General features: G+C 39.1%; 1 protein-coding gene across 4 annotated transcripts in view; it reads right to left on the minus strand.

Annotated features, from left to right (window-relative positions):
• Positions 1-14424, minus strand: part of kiaa0825 (KIAA0825 ortholog) — a 115326-nt gene that overhangs the window by 39971 nt on the left and 60931 nt on the right. For 2 of the 4 annotated variants that reach the window (XM_042000326.1, XM_042000324.1), the window contains one exon: positions 9060-9371. The exons of the other annotated variants lie outside the window; for them this stretch is intronic. In XM_042000326.1, the coding sequence (XP_041856260.1) occupies positions 9179-9371 (193 nt within the window). In that variant the 3' untranslated portion in view covers positions 9060-9178. Of the gene's footprint in view, positions 1-9059; positions 9372-14424 lie in introns of those variants that run through there. 4 annotated transcript variants of the gene reach the window in all.

Raw genomic sequence — 14424 nt, forward strand, 5'->3', positions numbered from 1 at the left:
GATGACAGGGAAACAGAAGGGCCTTGCCTTGCTGAGTCGCTCCCTGCCCCCAGCACATACTGTACGGTTCTCTACCTAACCCCAGAGCCATGCTACATCTCCGTACCCTCACTGGCTATCTGTTACTGTGGGCTACACACAAAAAGTGTGTGTAATGTCGTTAGTGTCTCTCTTCCTCCCAAACACATACCCCCATGTGTAGCATCATATTCGGAACATGAATGTGGGCGTGTAGATACACACTCATGCTCATTAACTCTCACTCTACCACACTGACAGTAAAATTTTACACACAACCATGAATTCACATTCACACTTATGCACCCTAATATACACACCCACACAGAGCTCATCTTCGATATGTTTGAATTGTCTCAGATGGTACCATTAGATGCTGAGGTCTGGCCTTCCGAACACAGAGTAGCTCTGAGCTATTATTGGCTTCACAAGGTTCACTGTGAAAACAGCCTTTTTGACTGGAAAATACTAACAGTTTTGAGCATAATGCACAGATACACAACTTTTTCAGAGAAGTAAAGTTGAAGTCAAACAAATATGCGAGTTACAGTCCTGTGGATGACATTAGAAATAAAAGGAGGGAAAACTTTATAAACTCTGCTTCAATAAGATGAAGAAATATTCACAAATTATTGAAATAGTTTTGTCAATATTAATACCCACATTCTTGTAAAAAGGCAACTGCACACAATTTATGCTATGATAAGGCACGCTCCCTAGAATCAGGGACCCTATTTCCTCTACATTCCCCAGACTTTCCTCAGCTTCTCTCCATGCAGATTAGACTTGATTCTAAATTACAGTCTATCTCCGAGTGCACATGACAATGTGAAACCGGTCCAAATAAAACACATCAGGCTTTTCAAATAGGCTGGTTCAGGACCACTGAGTGGCCAACAGTGCCAGCCAGCTAACCAGCCAGCCAACTCCATATACATCCATAGCTGTGAAAAGAGCTTAAGGAAGCTAGAAAGCTCGCCATGCAGCATGAGCCCAACATATGTTCTACTCCAATCCATGTCACTCTTCATTTGCCTGCTCCTCTCCCTTGGTCTCAGTGGCTCTCTCTCATTCTCTTTTTTCTGTGCGAATTTGTCCCTAATGATATAGCACCTCTCTTTTTTTTTTTCCTCTACATCCTTTTCTCTTCATGTCTTGACAGTGCTTAACTGGCTCCTTCACAGCTTTAAAGTTTTATTTCAATGACCACTATTTTCTGCTGTGTAAATATTGACTAGCTCCATTGTATCAGGCATACTGCACATGGCATATCTTTGACAAAACAATTTTAGAAAAAGAAAAGAGAAAGAGAGTGTATGCTCACCCATTTATTATTTTAAACTGCACAAATGTTGGCTTGGATTGTTTGAGCTGTATGTGAAAATAGATGCATCCATGTAAATAAAAATTCCAATGGTAATAGGCCTTAATAGCTAAAATGATTGGGCTTAAAAGAAAATCTATAATCATTATTGAAGAAGATGCCTCATGATACTTGCATGGTTTATGTATTTTGATTAGCAGATAATCAGAGTGACTATTTAATGTATGAAGGCTCTTAAGAGGCTTGCCTGTAACGATGTTATTAGACAGACAGCAACAGCTCAGCTTTTTCATCTACACATTAAGTGATTTACTTCATGTTTATTGTACAAGAGAGCACATTTTGGCGGTAGACAGTTGGGATGTGTGTGATTTTTATGTGAGAGTACACTATTAAACACATACAGATGTATTTGTTTTCATACTTTGAGTAAGTCTGTGTGGATCTGTGTATCTACTCGTACCCCAAAGAGAAACCAAGTAACTGCTGCTCCTCCAGCTTAGAGTATGCAGGACAAGCAGAGGGGTAACAGAGAGTTCATTAAGAGATTTCAAGGCACCTGAAGTTCATTTGCCTCCCTAAAGCATCAAAACAGGATAATAAGGACAGAGAAGGCGGAATGAATTGCAACAGCAAGTTATATTTTCTGTCTTGCTCTTTTTAAGTGTCCTTGTCTTTAAATAGCAAAGTCCTTTCATCCTTATCTGCTACTTAACTTCAAGTTTTAGTATGAAAAACCTCTTCATAATTTTTCAGTGTCAAGGTTCATACAGGGTGAACTTGTCTTCCAGCATCATGCATTACAGATATGGAAAACAAAATTACTTTTGAGAGTATTTCCATTTAAAGCACCGGTACAAGACTTTTTTCTTTTCTTTTTTAACTGTTAATAAGGTGCCTCTGGTATACTATCACATTGTATTTTCATATTGTAAAATAAAAGTATCATTATTTTACAACTTCAGTGTTCTGCTTATCTTTTACTTGTTGTTTGTCAAAGGCAGGCAGACATGACTTCATGGCAATATGGCCAAGGATGCCATCTACAAGCCAATTATATGCTTACATCTTGGTGTTAATACAGGTCTCGACCTCAAAGGAAACTAAGCGCATTAAAACGGGCATGCAAAAGCCAGCAGGAGTTAAGCACTGAGAAGATGAAAAGAAGGTGACAATCTCAGTCAAAACTAGAAGCACTCAGAGAGCTCAGACCCCTGCCAAGCCACTGTATTTTTTATTTTATTTTTCATTTTTTGCCAGTGATTGAGGGCATTATTTTTGAGTTAAAAGCTCTAATGACAAAATTATTCCTATCTTCTCATAGTAAAAAATATTTTGAAAGATTCCTGGATCCAGAGGGTGATCCAGATCACCTCCAAAATCCAATCAATTGTTCCTTATTCCATTTCTCAGATTTCCTGAAAATTTAATCAAAATCCATCTGTAACTTTTTGAATTGTGTTCACAGAAAGACAGACAGACAAACAAACCAATGCCGCCAAATACATGACCTCCGCCTTGGTGGAAGTAACAAAGATAGTCAATCTTTCCATCATATCTAACTTAAAAAAGGTAGAGATTTGACTGTCAGTTAACATGTCCCATCTTGTTTTAATTCTTACTTGTGTTGTTCCACTCTCAGATCTAAGTCGCTTTGGATAAAAGCGTCTGCAAAATGACTGTAGAATAGAATAGAATAGAACTTGCTAGTCTACGTAATGTTCTTTTAATTGGGGATGTCTATCTCTTAGACAGGATAGTTTGTAGTTCATTGAAAAAGTAATTCAAGTCTGTTTCAAAATAAACTTCTATGTGAAAACAAACTTTTCACCAATTTCAAGAACCTTCATGATTTACCATTGAACTTTTTTATTGTTTTTACCATTATTTAGTGACATCATTTTAATCTACTCATCTGATGTCATTTTGCTCTTTGGTGAGCAATGAGCTATTAATATCAAAAGAGAATATCTGTTGGTACATACAGCACCTTTCAAAATTAGAAATATCCATAAAGTTTCCCAAGCTTTACAGACACCATATCAGTGACTCCCCATCACAGCTATCTTTATTGTTAGTTCTTAAGCATCTATTTAAGTGTACAATACATTGTTTTTAAATCTGAAAGTGATTTAACTGCTTCTAAAGGGTCAGGGTCTACGTACACTACTAATCCCATGTCCTGCCACACCATAAAAGACAACTAGAAGTCAGTTGAAACATATGACTTCAATGACAGATTTTGAAACGTCTGAAATGACCAACTATGATTTAACGAGATAAACATGCATTTTACGTCTGCATCAAACAACTGCACAATTAGCAGGTTTTAATTATCATTTAGTTTCTGACTTCCCCTCACCTAATGTTTTTCTGTGCTTGTGTTTGCACTCCTGCTGCTAGTAAGGCTAATAAATATGCGCTTATAATCCTGCTGCTGGTGTCATCCAAGAGTCACTCCTAGACATACGGCAGGGTGACAGTAGGGCGTCCCTTGAAGTGCTTGCATGTGTGTGTGCGCTTAATTTGACATTGCATGAATGAATGCAATTGTGTATTAATGATGAGTGTGTGTAAATGAGCTTCTTCGTGTGTGTGTGTGTGTGTGTGTGTGTGTGTGTGTGTGTGTGTGTGTGTGTGTGTGTGTGTGTGTCTTATGTTGGGCAGCATGTCTGTGGGACTGATTAAGACACACTCTTCTCTGGTTTGGTGGGACACCTGGCCATAGTGGGAAAATGGGCTGTGGGCCACAAGGGCAAGAGGCGAGGGAAAGAAAGAGGGCAGGGGAAGGCATAAGGGACACAATGTGAGTTACAGGGAGACACTGTTATCCACTTCCGCACCAAAGGACTTTTAATTTAGTCATGGTCAGATTAGATCACCTATGCCACATGGCATAGGTGGGGAGACACACTGCTGCCAAGCTATTAGATAACCAAAAGTGGGCAATGTGACAACACATAAATAGATATACTGGCTGAACATTCAATACATTTCGTCTCTTGCAAACCCACAGGACATGGAAAATATGTATGTGAAAACAGGGTATTGGTAAGCTTATTGACGCATGTTGAACCCAACTTACATCATTCCCATTATAGACTAATGTAGTACACAGTGGCAAAAAATACTATCTCATCTCATTTCATTATGATGCAACTGATGCCATAAGGTAAAATGGCAGACTTGATGAAAATGGTAAACAAATCTGTGTGATGAATTTGTTGAGAAGAATCTTTATACACTAATGGTATTGATATGCTTGATACATTTGCTAATGCCATCTCAGGTTGACCCACACATCGTCTTGCATTGCCTTTACAATGACAATTAATCAGGGTGAATCTAAACTCTAATCATGTACAAATTACAAATTAGGTTTGGGCAAAGACAAAGTTATGTGTTCTGTACATGATTACACTCAAACCATAAATCCTCGTGAAGACATTGGGTACCGGATGAACCAATTAAGTTTCTGCATAGTCACGTTCAGAAAAACTTGTTTGAACCATCAACTTTCTGGTTTACAATAAAACTAATCTATTATAGGTGATTGACTTTTCACATGGGTTTGGGATTTTTAATCCTAAAAAGGAAGGCAGGTATGCAGAAGGCCTTCAAAATATTACAAATTCAAGTGCACACAAGAAAAAAAAACAAAAAAAAAAAAAACAAAAAAATACACATAAAATAGCCTAAGGCAGCCTACATAAATGCAGCAACAAAGCTACACGGGAATGACTGCTTCTTTTTGGTGTCGGCTTAGACTTTAAGTAATTGCTGTGTGTCTGTCATTGCCTTCGAAAGCGAAGAAAATGTCTTCCTCAGCTCTCCCTGCCTGTTTTATTCACTGCACTTGTGTAAAGTGGGAGAAAATAAGTGTCATTCAATGAATGCAGCTATTCTTTCCTTGACAGCTTCATATCTGTTCACTGGGGGGAGGCCACCCCAAAAATTCTCCTTTTCACTAGTAACGCCTTTGACAGGGTCTTTAAAAAAAATGCCCCGCCTCTTTGTCCGAGCATGGGCAAGCACACACACACACATATAGCCCTGCACACACACCTACATCCCACTCTAATAAGTTTTAACACACCCACTCAAGAACACTCAAGGACACACATTCACACAAACATTCACACGCATGCATTATCACACACAGACATATGCACAGAGAGAGCAGTGAAGGGTGTCTGCACTGAGTGAATAGACCGCCTTTTTAACCCTACTCAGCAAGTGTCCCTGTGTTAATACAGCTGATTAGATGGCTGAGGGAGAAAGACACAAACAGAGATGCTGATTAAGAGTTGAGAGCAGAGTAGAATGACTCTACTATGTTCTTAGGAATACACCTGTCTGAGTAATCTGACCCTGTCTCACTTTCATATACATCAGGCAAATAGGTAAGTTGCCGTGGTAAAGGCTGAAAGACCAGAGATACTTTAGTCTATTAAGAAAAGTGAGGGAAGACATAGTCCCAAACCTCATGTACGTTTACTTTTTAAATTTGAAAGTACAAAGGGGAAAAAAACAAGAAAATAGGTTAATTGCATTGAGTGAAATAGGCTAAGAATCATACTTCTTTAGGTAGCATTGAAGCGTCCATTCGGCCCTCAATCCAAAATGAGATGAAGAAATAATGCTGCCTACAATCTTTAGATGCATTTTACACAATATATAATTCTAATATCCTGTCAATCAAATCAGGAGACATGTAGTCCATGGAGGAGAGAACCAAAATCGTCAATATTAAGTTACTGGTGAGCAATCAGTGAAGAGCAGGATGGCTAGGGCATGTTTGTTACATTATATACATCTCACTGTAAAAGGGCTAATTTAATTGCAAGTTTGGCAGTTTTATTGGGATGAAATGATCTATTTTCTGTCTATATCTGGAGGCTGTTTACCGCAAAAAAGTTTCAGATTCTGAGCTTCTGACCCCAAGAACCAAATGTCCACTTGATTACTATGCTCTCCTGCATTGCCGAGATACCACACTAATGGTGTAATTCCATAAATAATGAAAAAATCTATGAAAAATTAATTGATTATGATTAGAGAAAGTAGAAATGGGGCAAGTTATGAAATGATTATTTAATCTATAATATGTGCATGCCCTTCTAACATTGTTTTAATGCTACAACTTCAACTGGCAGGTTAAGCATGCCAGTTGGACTTTATGAAGGACACAAAAAGTTGTGAGTAAATTTTCTTTTCTACTTGCCTATTAAGTCACTTTTTCTTCAAACTTTGGGGATTTTACAGAAATACCAATTATTCCACATCATACATAATCTATACAGGACAATATTGCATATCAGTCAGTCTGGTTTTGAAAAGAACGTGCTTCTAAACATTAATTGTCTCTATTTGCTGCAGCAAAGTCCATCCCATGAAAAGTTGGGTAGTAGTCATAACTGGTATTTGACATTATCTGAAATGATTGTATATTGTATAATCTCAATGGAAGACGAAATAGTGAGAATGAGAAAGGCAGGGAGACCCCTGCGGCTCACACCCTAGTGTGTATGTTACGCTCTATTAAATTAGCATGACTCCAATATTAAAATAATAACATTTACCTCTACAATAAATGCTTTGGGTTCCAAAATCAATATCTCTACCCCATAATGCCAAAGTACCATTACAAATAATAAGTGCAAAGTTGTAGCATTAGATTGAGCATTAAAACAATCTTAGAAGGGCATGCACATATTATAGATTAAATAATTTTATTTGAAATGTCACAGATTCCTACAATAAGTGTTAATAGAGTTACACTGTTAATATGATTTTTTTCCCCTTTCTGGCTGTATGACAAAGAACACATAAGGCAACACAGTGATAATGATAATAAAACGAAGAAAGAAAAGTGATGTAATTTGTGTAAACTTTGGTCACTCTTACAATTACTGAAATCATCTTTTCAGTTTTATACTGCACAAAAGTGAAGGCTTTTTTTTTTTTGTTTGTTTTTTTACAAGAAGCACAAGGTAAACATGGTTTATATTATACTTAACAGCTCAATCTAAATGTCCTTCATAAGCACAATCAGGTTAACTAAGAGATCCAAGGCTCATATCGCTACACTCCCACAAAAAAAGCCTATTAGTGTTAAAAAATACTCAACACATCATGTTGGAGAGAAAAAAATTAATTGATTTTAGTACACGCATGACAAATAAATTAGTGGACTTTGAAAAAGGACATAAAATGTTGGAGTGGAGTAATGATTGTATCATCTTTGAGTTGATAGAGTCGAGTCTAAAGGTGAGAACAGAATGACAAGGAACTACACAGCTGAATTGTGAAGGCCCCTGTCATGCTGTCTTTGGCCTTATTGGATGAGCCACTCTCAAGGTACTCAGTCTCCATTCAGAGCATGAATCAATGGCGCCTGATTAGATTTCGGGGGGTTACTATGCTGTTTTTGTTTGTTGTGACATCTTTCCTCGCTTTGTGAGGTCTCTGTGCTCCTGCTTGACAAAGGCACCACCTCCTCTGATGGAGGAAGAGAGAAATGGGGAGACAGGAACTGGGGGAGGGGGATCATTGAAAGGGACCGTCAAGGCTGTTTCCTCTCGTTTCTTGTTATGTTTCGTTCCGTGGTACTGCTCTGTGCAGGCGTAAATGTAAGCATTTATGTTTTCATGTAACACTCTCTGACTGTATAAAACATCTGTAGTCACGGAGCTCTCACTGAGCATTCAGTAACTATGCATCAGTCGAAAATACAGCCTCAGAAAATTGATTTTGTTTTCCTGTCCGTTTCTATCGTTGGGTGTTCCTAACACTATTTAGTTCCTGGTCCTCCACTCTTCAGTAGAGGAGTTGGGAAGAGGAATGTGACAGAAAAAAAGACATTTGCAAGTGATGGAAGCTCTTAAGTTTCCAAATATCTATCGTACTAGAAAATGGAGGTCAGAATGACATCTTGTCCTGTCTTCTCTACAGTGGCTGCCTAAAAAATAAACCCAGATGGACACAAACTATTTCTCACACGTTCTCTGCATAAGTCCCATGTAAAATGTATAAAATATCAGCGAGTACAGCTAAATATTCAGTGAAATATTTTAGTGCGAAATATTTACCCGATGCTGTTAAGGAAAATATGTCCTACTACATTCCAGCCGAGGCAAGGCCAAGCCTCACAGCCATCACAAGTAAACTAACTATGTGATAAGGGGCTGAAAGAATCCGATAAGCTCTAAATCTAAACAGGCCAAAGCATCTGCCTTAATAATAAATGCGCCATGCTAAAAGGTTACTTGAACTGCCGAATTCAAATTTAATTGAGGTTGTGTGTTGAATAATTAATCCCTTTCCCAGGGAACACAAGGCGCACTGGACAAGCCAACGCTGTGAGCCAGGAGAGACGCCGCTGAAGAAAAACAGAGGCAAAGATGGAGGGAACACATTGAGAAGTGCTGCACCAGCCCACGCCGCCATCCCATGAACTCCCACCATAGAGCATGATGTCATCTGCCACATCATCACCCTGGTAACCAGTCTTCGTAAGTGTGTTTGTGTACAGAAGGAGAATGAAGAAATCAACCTTTCAACAGCTAAATAGAAACAGGAGAGTGTGAACATGGCCAAAAGAAAAAAGAGGAGTGAATCAAAGCTTTGGCAGACAATAAAAAAGCACCAAGAGATGATGTTTGATAGTTTTGTTTTTATTTTTGTTGTTGTTGGGGTACAAAGCTAAAATAAAGAGAAACATTTAACGTTGGGTCTTTAATGTTTGTATCAGTTCCTCCCTCCTCCTCATTCTCTTCTTTCACTCGTTCTTCTGTAGGTATTTCAGTTGGAGGCATCTCCTTAGATCTGTGCCTTTTAATGCTGACTGCCGCAAATCTTTTGAGGCAGACTACAAAAGCAAGCTGGCAGTAAACTTTTCCCCCTCAAGGGGAAAGAAAGGAGTGCTGTTTGGGATAGCCCTGCTTCGGGGAATCTCTTCCCCAACATGATCTTTGGGTGCCACTGCCCCTTGTCTGCCCCCGGCAAGCATCCAAACATGCAAACACACCTGCAACAGAACATACTTTTTTTTCTTGGTTTCATTCATTCATAAATGAAAAAGTAAAGAAGATTTTTTTAGTTGTATGTTCATAATATGTATAACTAAATGCTGTACAGCAGACTGAATGGTTGTTTGATTGTGATCAGGCTGCAGTTCTATCCTTGCCTCAGCAACACCCATCCTACTAGCTTTTTCTAAGTTTCCCTGCCACTCTTTCTCTATGTTCCTCCCATCAACCCTCTCAGGGTGTGAGGCAGCTTCTCTCCATTGTTGATCTGACTCTGGGCTCTACATTGCTGAGGTGGCGGATTGTGGTGAAGAGATGCCTCTGTCGGGAATGTGCTTATCCTCTCGCAGTAGCCAGCCTCTTATACATAAAATATCAAACATCTGAGGGACAATATGCTGACCTGCTGTGACCTCCACACATGCGAATGCACACAAAAGGGACACACTCACCCAGCTGCACTTATACACATGCAATGACACACACACACACACACACACACTGAAAAACAGAGACACACACTCACACAAATGAATGCTGGCATACAGTGACAAAAACGCACGCACACACACAAACGCACAGAAAGCTCAAGTCAGCTCACATCCCCCACTCGTACGTGCCTTGACTTTTTTCCATCACTACCGTATCCCTCAGATGATGTATTTGCGACATCTGGCGGCACTCACAATATTCATGGATGCGATACATTGCATGTAGGAAAGAGAGAGAGAGAGAGAGAGAGAGAGAGAGAGAGAGAGAGAGAGAGAGAATGAGAGCGCTAGAGAGAGAAACAAGCCTTGGCTGGCTGAAATGGCAAAGCAACTGAAGGAAAACAGGCAAAGGGAGTAGAGTAGTGTGAGGAAAGGACCCCTTATCAGGGGGACACAGAAGGACGGATTGGTTGGCAAATATACCATCAGCTGCATTTTGCAAAGCCGCGAGCACCTCAAATTCCACAGCAAAAGGCTTGGGTACCCCCTAGTGGGCACCTACTGGCAATCTGGCCCTTTTTGGCGTTGTGGGGGTGCTGCATCGGGCTTCCATGAATTCATCGAGGTCAGAGGTCAGTCTTCTTGAGTTGCAGTGACATCATGACAATGGGACACTTCTAGAGCTCCAGAAACACAAGCTGATCCATTCTGCTGAGCTAAGGCACCAGGCCCCTCTTTTCCCACACATTCACACCCTGTATCAGACAGGCTGAGAGGGAGGCTGCAGCATAGAGCAGAGGGGTGAATATGTAGGCCTCACCCCCAGAGCCCCCACCCATTCACCCACATCTCCCTATTTCTCTCTCTCTCACTTTCTTTCAGAAGCTAGATTAAAAGAGATGGCTTAATTCTGTCTAATTATCTACCCTTACCCTCTCCCTGCTCCCTCCCCCCTTTCTTCTCTCTCTCCCTATATCTCACCATGTGGATCCTAATGAGCTGATGTGAACTGTATCTACTATACAAACAGTCTGTGCAATTATGAAAAAAGGAAGATATTCCTGACTTTTAAAACATTATTTATTTGTACCATTAGTATGATCCTGAGATGTTTTTTTAGCCACTGAGGAAATGTAAAAATAGAAATAATCTATCTATCAAGACTTGACAATCATCACAAAGAGTCAAATTGCTCACATATTTGTAAGACTTAAGGGGAAACCCTAAAGACTGTGCAGCAAAGCTGAAGCAACATGCAGAATTACTGCAACCTTTGATTAATCAGTCTAACTGTATTTGCTTAACAATAAACAATATAGTTTACATGTTGAATTGCTTTATATAATTATACTGCAATGTGTGTATGTAAGCAAGTGCATTTGCATGCACATTACATAAGCAGCATTCACATTAATGAGATCATACAGTAGTGCTGAAAGTGCTAATTAGTTGCCGGTCTGAGGGTGAGGGAACTAGGCGAGGATCCTTTTGACTTCAACCATTGTACCCTAATCCCCTTCACACATTCATAATTCATTCTATCATGAACGGCAATGATACCGCAGGACTCTTTTTGTCTCTTGTTTTTTTCCCTCTCTTGCTGAGGAGATGATGGTTTTCTTTCTTCTCCTTTTTTCTTTCTTTCTTGCTGTGAGGTTTCTCTGCGATCATAATAAAATGTGCGAGTGAGGGATGTTCGCCTCGGGACCCAGCTGTCGGGCCACTTTGACAGCTTCATTTGTGGCGTTGCTTTTTGATCCTCCCTGTCACTGATATCCAACGACCACTGAACATATATTTGCCCCCAATACAAATAAATGAATAAATAAATAAATAGTGAACTGTGAACTACAGAGAAAAGTAAGCTGAGGTTTTCGAGCGAGTTGGCTGTTTGCTTCATCTGCTATGAACCCACTTGGCTTCACCCCTTTTCTCTCCCTCCACTACAGCAATAAATCGACAACCCCAGGGCTGATCCCTTTGTAAATGATCTCTGACGCAAATTCATGTACCCGTATACACACAAACACACGCAATCTTGCATAGAATAACACCAGAATGATTCCCAAAAGTAGCTCCCCTTCCACAAACTGAGCATTTCCTTGCTAAGATAACACAGATATCAGCCGCATCTGTTCTCAGTCATACAGACACAGAAATAGAGAAACTGAATGCCCACTCAAGGGACACAACCACATCAAGAGGAAGTGATAAGCCATCTCTACATCGTACTAAATCTTAGTGTTTATTGGATTAAATTATGTGTTCATACATTTGAATTGTTCTTCCAATTGCTGATGTTGTATCAGATATTAACATTAGTTTTTTCATAATATATCAAATGTCTAAAAATGCTGGTTGATAAAGAATTAATCAAAATAAATGATTATTTAGTTTTTTATGAGCATTTTGAAGAATTGTAATTGAAAAAGTGGAAAAAGTCGTTACCGTGAATAAGTTCTGATGAAGTAAAAGTTTTACACACATGATGGATCACCTAAATGAGCAACTATTCTCACATCCAGACAAACAGGCTAAGCATCCCTGCCTTGAAAGAGTAATCAAAATGTACCATACTGAAACAAATTCCTGAAAATCTCATTCCATGGGAGAATGCTTGATGCCCCTCGGAATATTACCATGCACCAGTACTTGGCATATACTGTGTGGGGCTGCTGAGGCTCAGGAATGACAGAATGATAGATAAGAGGTACGCTGCTGATGTGCCATATGAATGTTTGTGTGAATGGGTCAATGGGTACTGTAAAGCAGCTTTGAATGGTCAAGATAAAAAAGAAAAAGAAAGGCTATATAAAGGCCGGTTAGTTACCCTTAGGCCATTAAAAAAACAAATTGATAATTCGCTAACATTTGTTTTACAGTGGTTCATGTTGGCTATGAAAACCAACAAACAAAAAAAACATAATAAATAAATATTAAATAATCAATAAATAAGTAGAAAAAACTTGGTAACATATATGGTTGTTTCCATTTTTGCTAGCCACTAACATGCCTCTAACTTGGCCACTAACTCCACCATTATACCTAGACTTGTGTTATATAGTGAATGCGCTGAATGAACTGATAAAAAGCAGCAACCTTGATCTTACAAATTACATCTATGTGTAATTAAATTATAATAGCAAATATGTTTTCATAGGAAAGCCAAGCTAATTATTATTTAACATAATGAGAAAATGTACAAATTTATCTCATGCTTTGCACAACTTTGATAAGTAGAAGCACTCAGAGAGCACAAACCTCCGCAAAGTAATTATAATTTTTTTTTGCCAGTGATTGCGGCCATTATTTTTGAGCTAGAAGCTCTAATGGCAAAACTATCCCTATATACCCAACGTAAAGAATTCTTTAAAAAAATTCCTGGATCCAGGAAGTGATCTGGATCACCCCTAAATCTAACCACTCATTATTTATTTTGGATATTTCCTAAACATTTCATAAAAATCCATCAATAACTTTTTGAGTTATGTTGCTAACAGACAGACAAACCAACGCTACTTAAAACATAACCAGTGGCTTGGCAGAGGTAATGATCAGAAGCAGAAGAATGAATGCAGAATAAGCTTTAGTTATGCTCCAACAAAAGAATGAGGGAGACTCAGATGGGGGGAAAATTATCAGTTCCTCTTACTACAATAGGACCAAGTTAGGAGTAGAGATCCTTGACACGATGCTGAGGCAGTATTCATCTCCAGCTGCAACTAGAAGATGGCCTGTTGCAGTGTTCTATAACGTTTTGGACATCACTGCACTCAATGCGTATAGCTGCATCGATGCCAGAATGACCCGGCGTGCGTTCATTATTGTTGAGCTCTGCAAGCAGCTGCACAGTGAGCACATCCCAGACCTGTCACCACCACTAAGCGGGTCCAGCATGCCAACAATGCTGAGCCAGGGAACGAGGGCAAACAATGTCATCAAATGCAAGTGTGGAAAAACAAAAACAAAATCACAAGAATATGCATGAAGTGCCAGCACACAGTCTGTGTACAGCATGAGTGTTTGTCACTGCATGTGTGTGTTTCTTATTCATTTGAATAATTTTGTTAACCCTTTCAAAACTATTTGTAACATGTTTAAGTCATAAATCTAGTGTTCATATAAATATTTCAGATGTAAATTACTTATCTCTTAACAGTCGCATGTTGGTAAAATACCCCCCCTGGTGGTTGTAGGGGGTATTGGAATGTCGGTGGTTTTAGCATCAAAAAATTCCAGGCAGTGATCCGGATCACCCCCCAAAAGTCTAATGACTTATTATTTATTCAACTTCAGAGATTTCTTGAAAATTTCATCAAAATCTGACCATCACTTTTTGAGTTATGTTGCTAACAGACAGACGAAAACATAACTTCCACACTGGTGGAGGTAATGAATGCATCTGAAAACGTTAACTGACAATTATATTTTTTGTGCAATAAATGCGCTTCCTAAGTTCACTCATAGCCCTTTGGTAGGATTAAAATTTAAATATAATTAAAGCAGTGGCTATGTTACAAAACAAGTTAGCGCTACATAAATACATTTTTAGGGAGGCAGCAATGAACAAAAATCTAACAGGAAATGCAAAAGGGAAACCTATCTGGTAAGACTGATGAGT

Source organism: Melanotaenia boesemani, chromosome 11, assembly GCF_017639745.1.
Source record: "Melanotaenia boesemani isolate fMelBoe1 chromosome 11, fMelBoe1.pri, whole genome shotgun sequence".
Taxonomy (NCBI): domain Eukaryota; kingdom Metazoa; phylum Chordata; class Actinopteri; order Atheriniformes; family Melanotaeniidae; genus Melanotaenia; species Melanotaenia boesemani.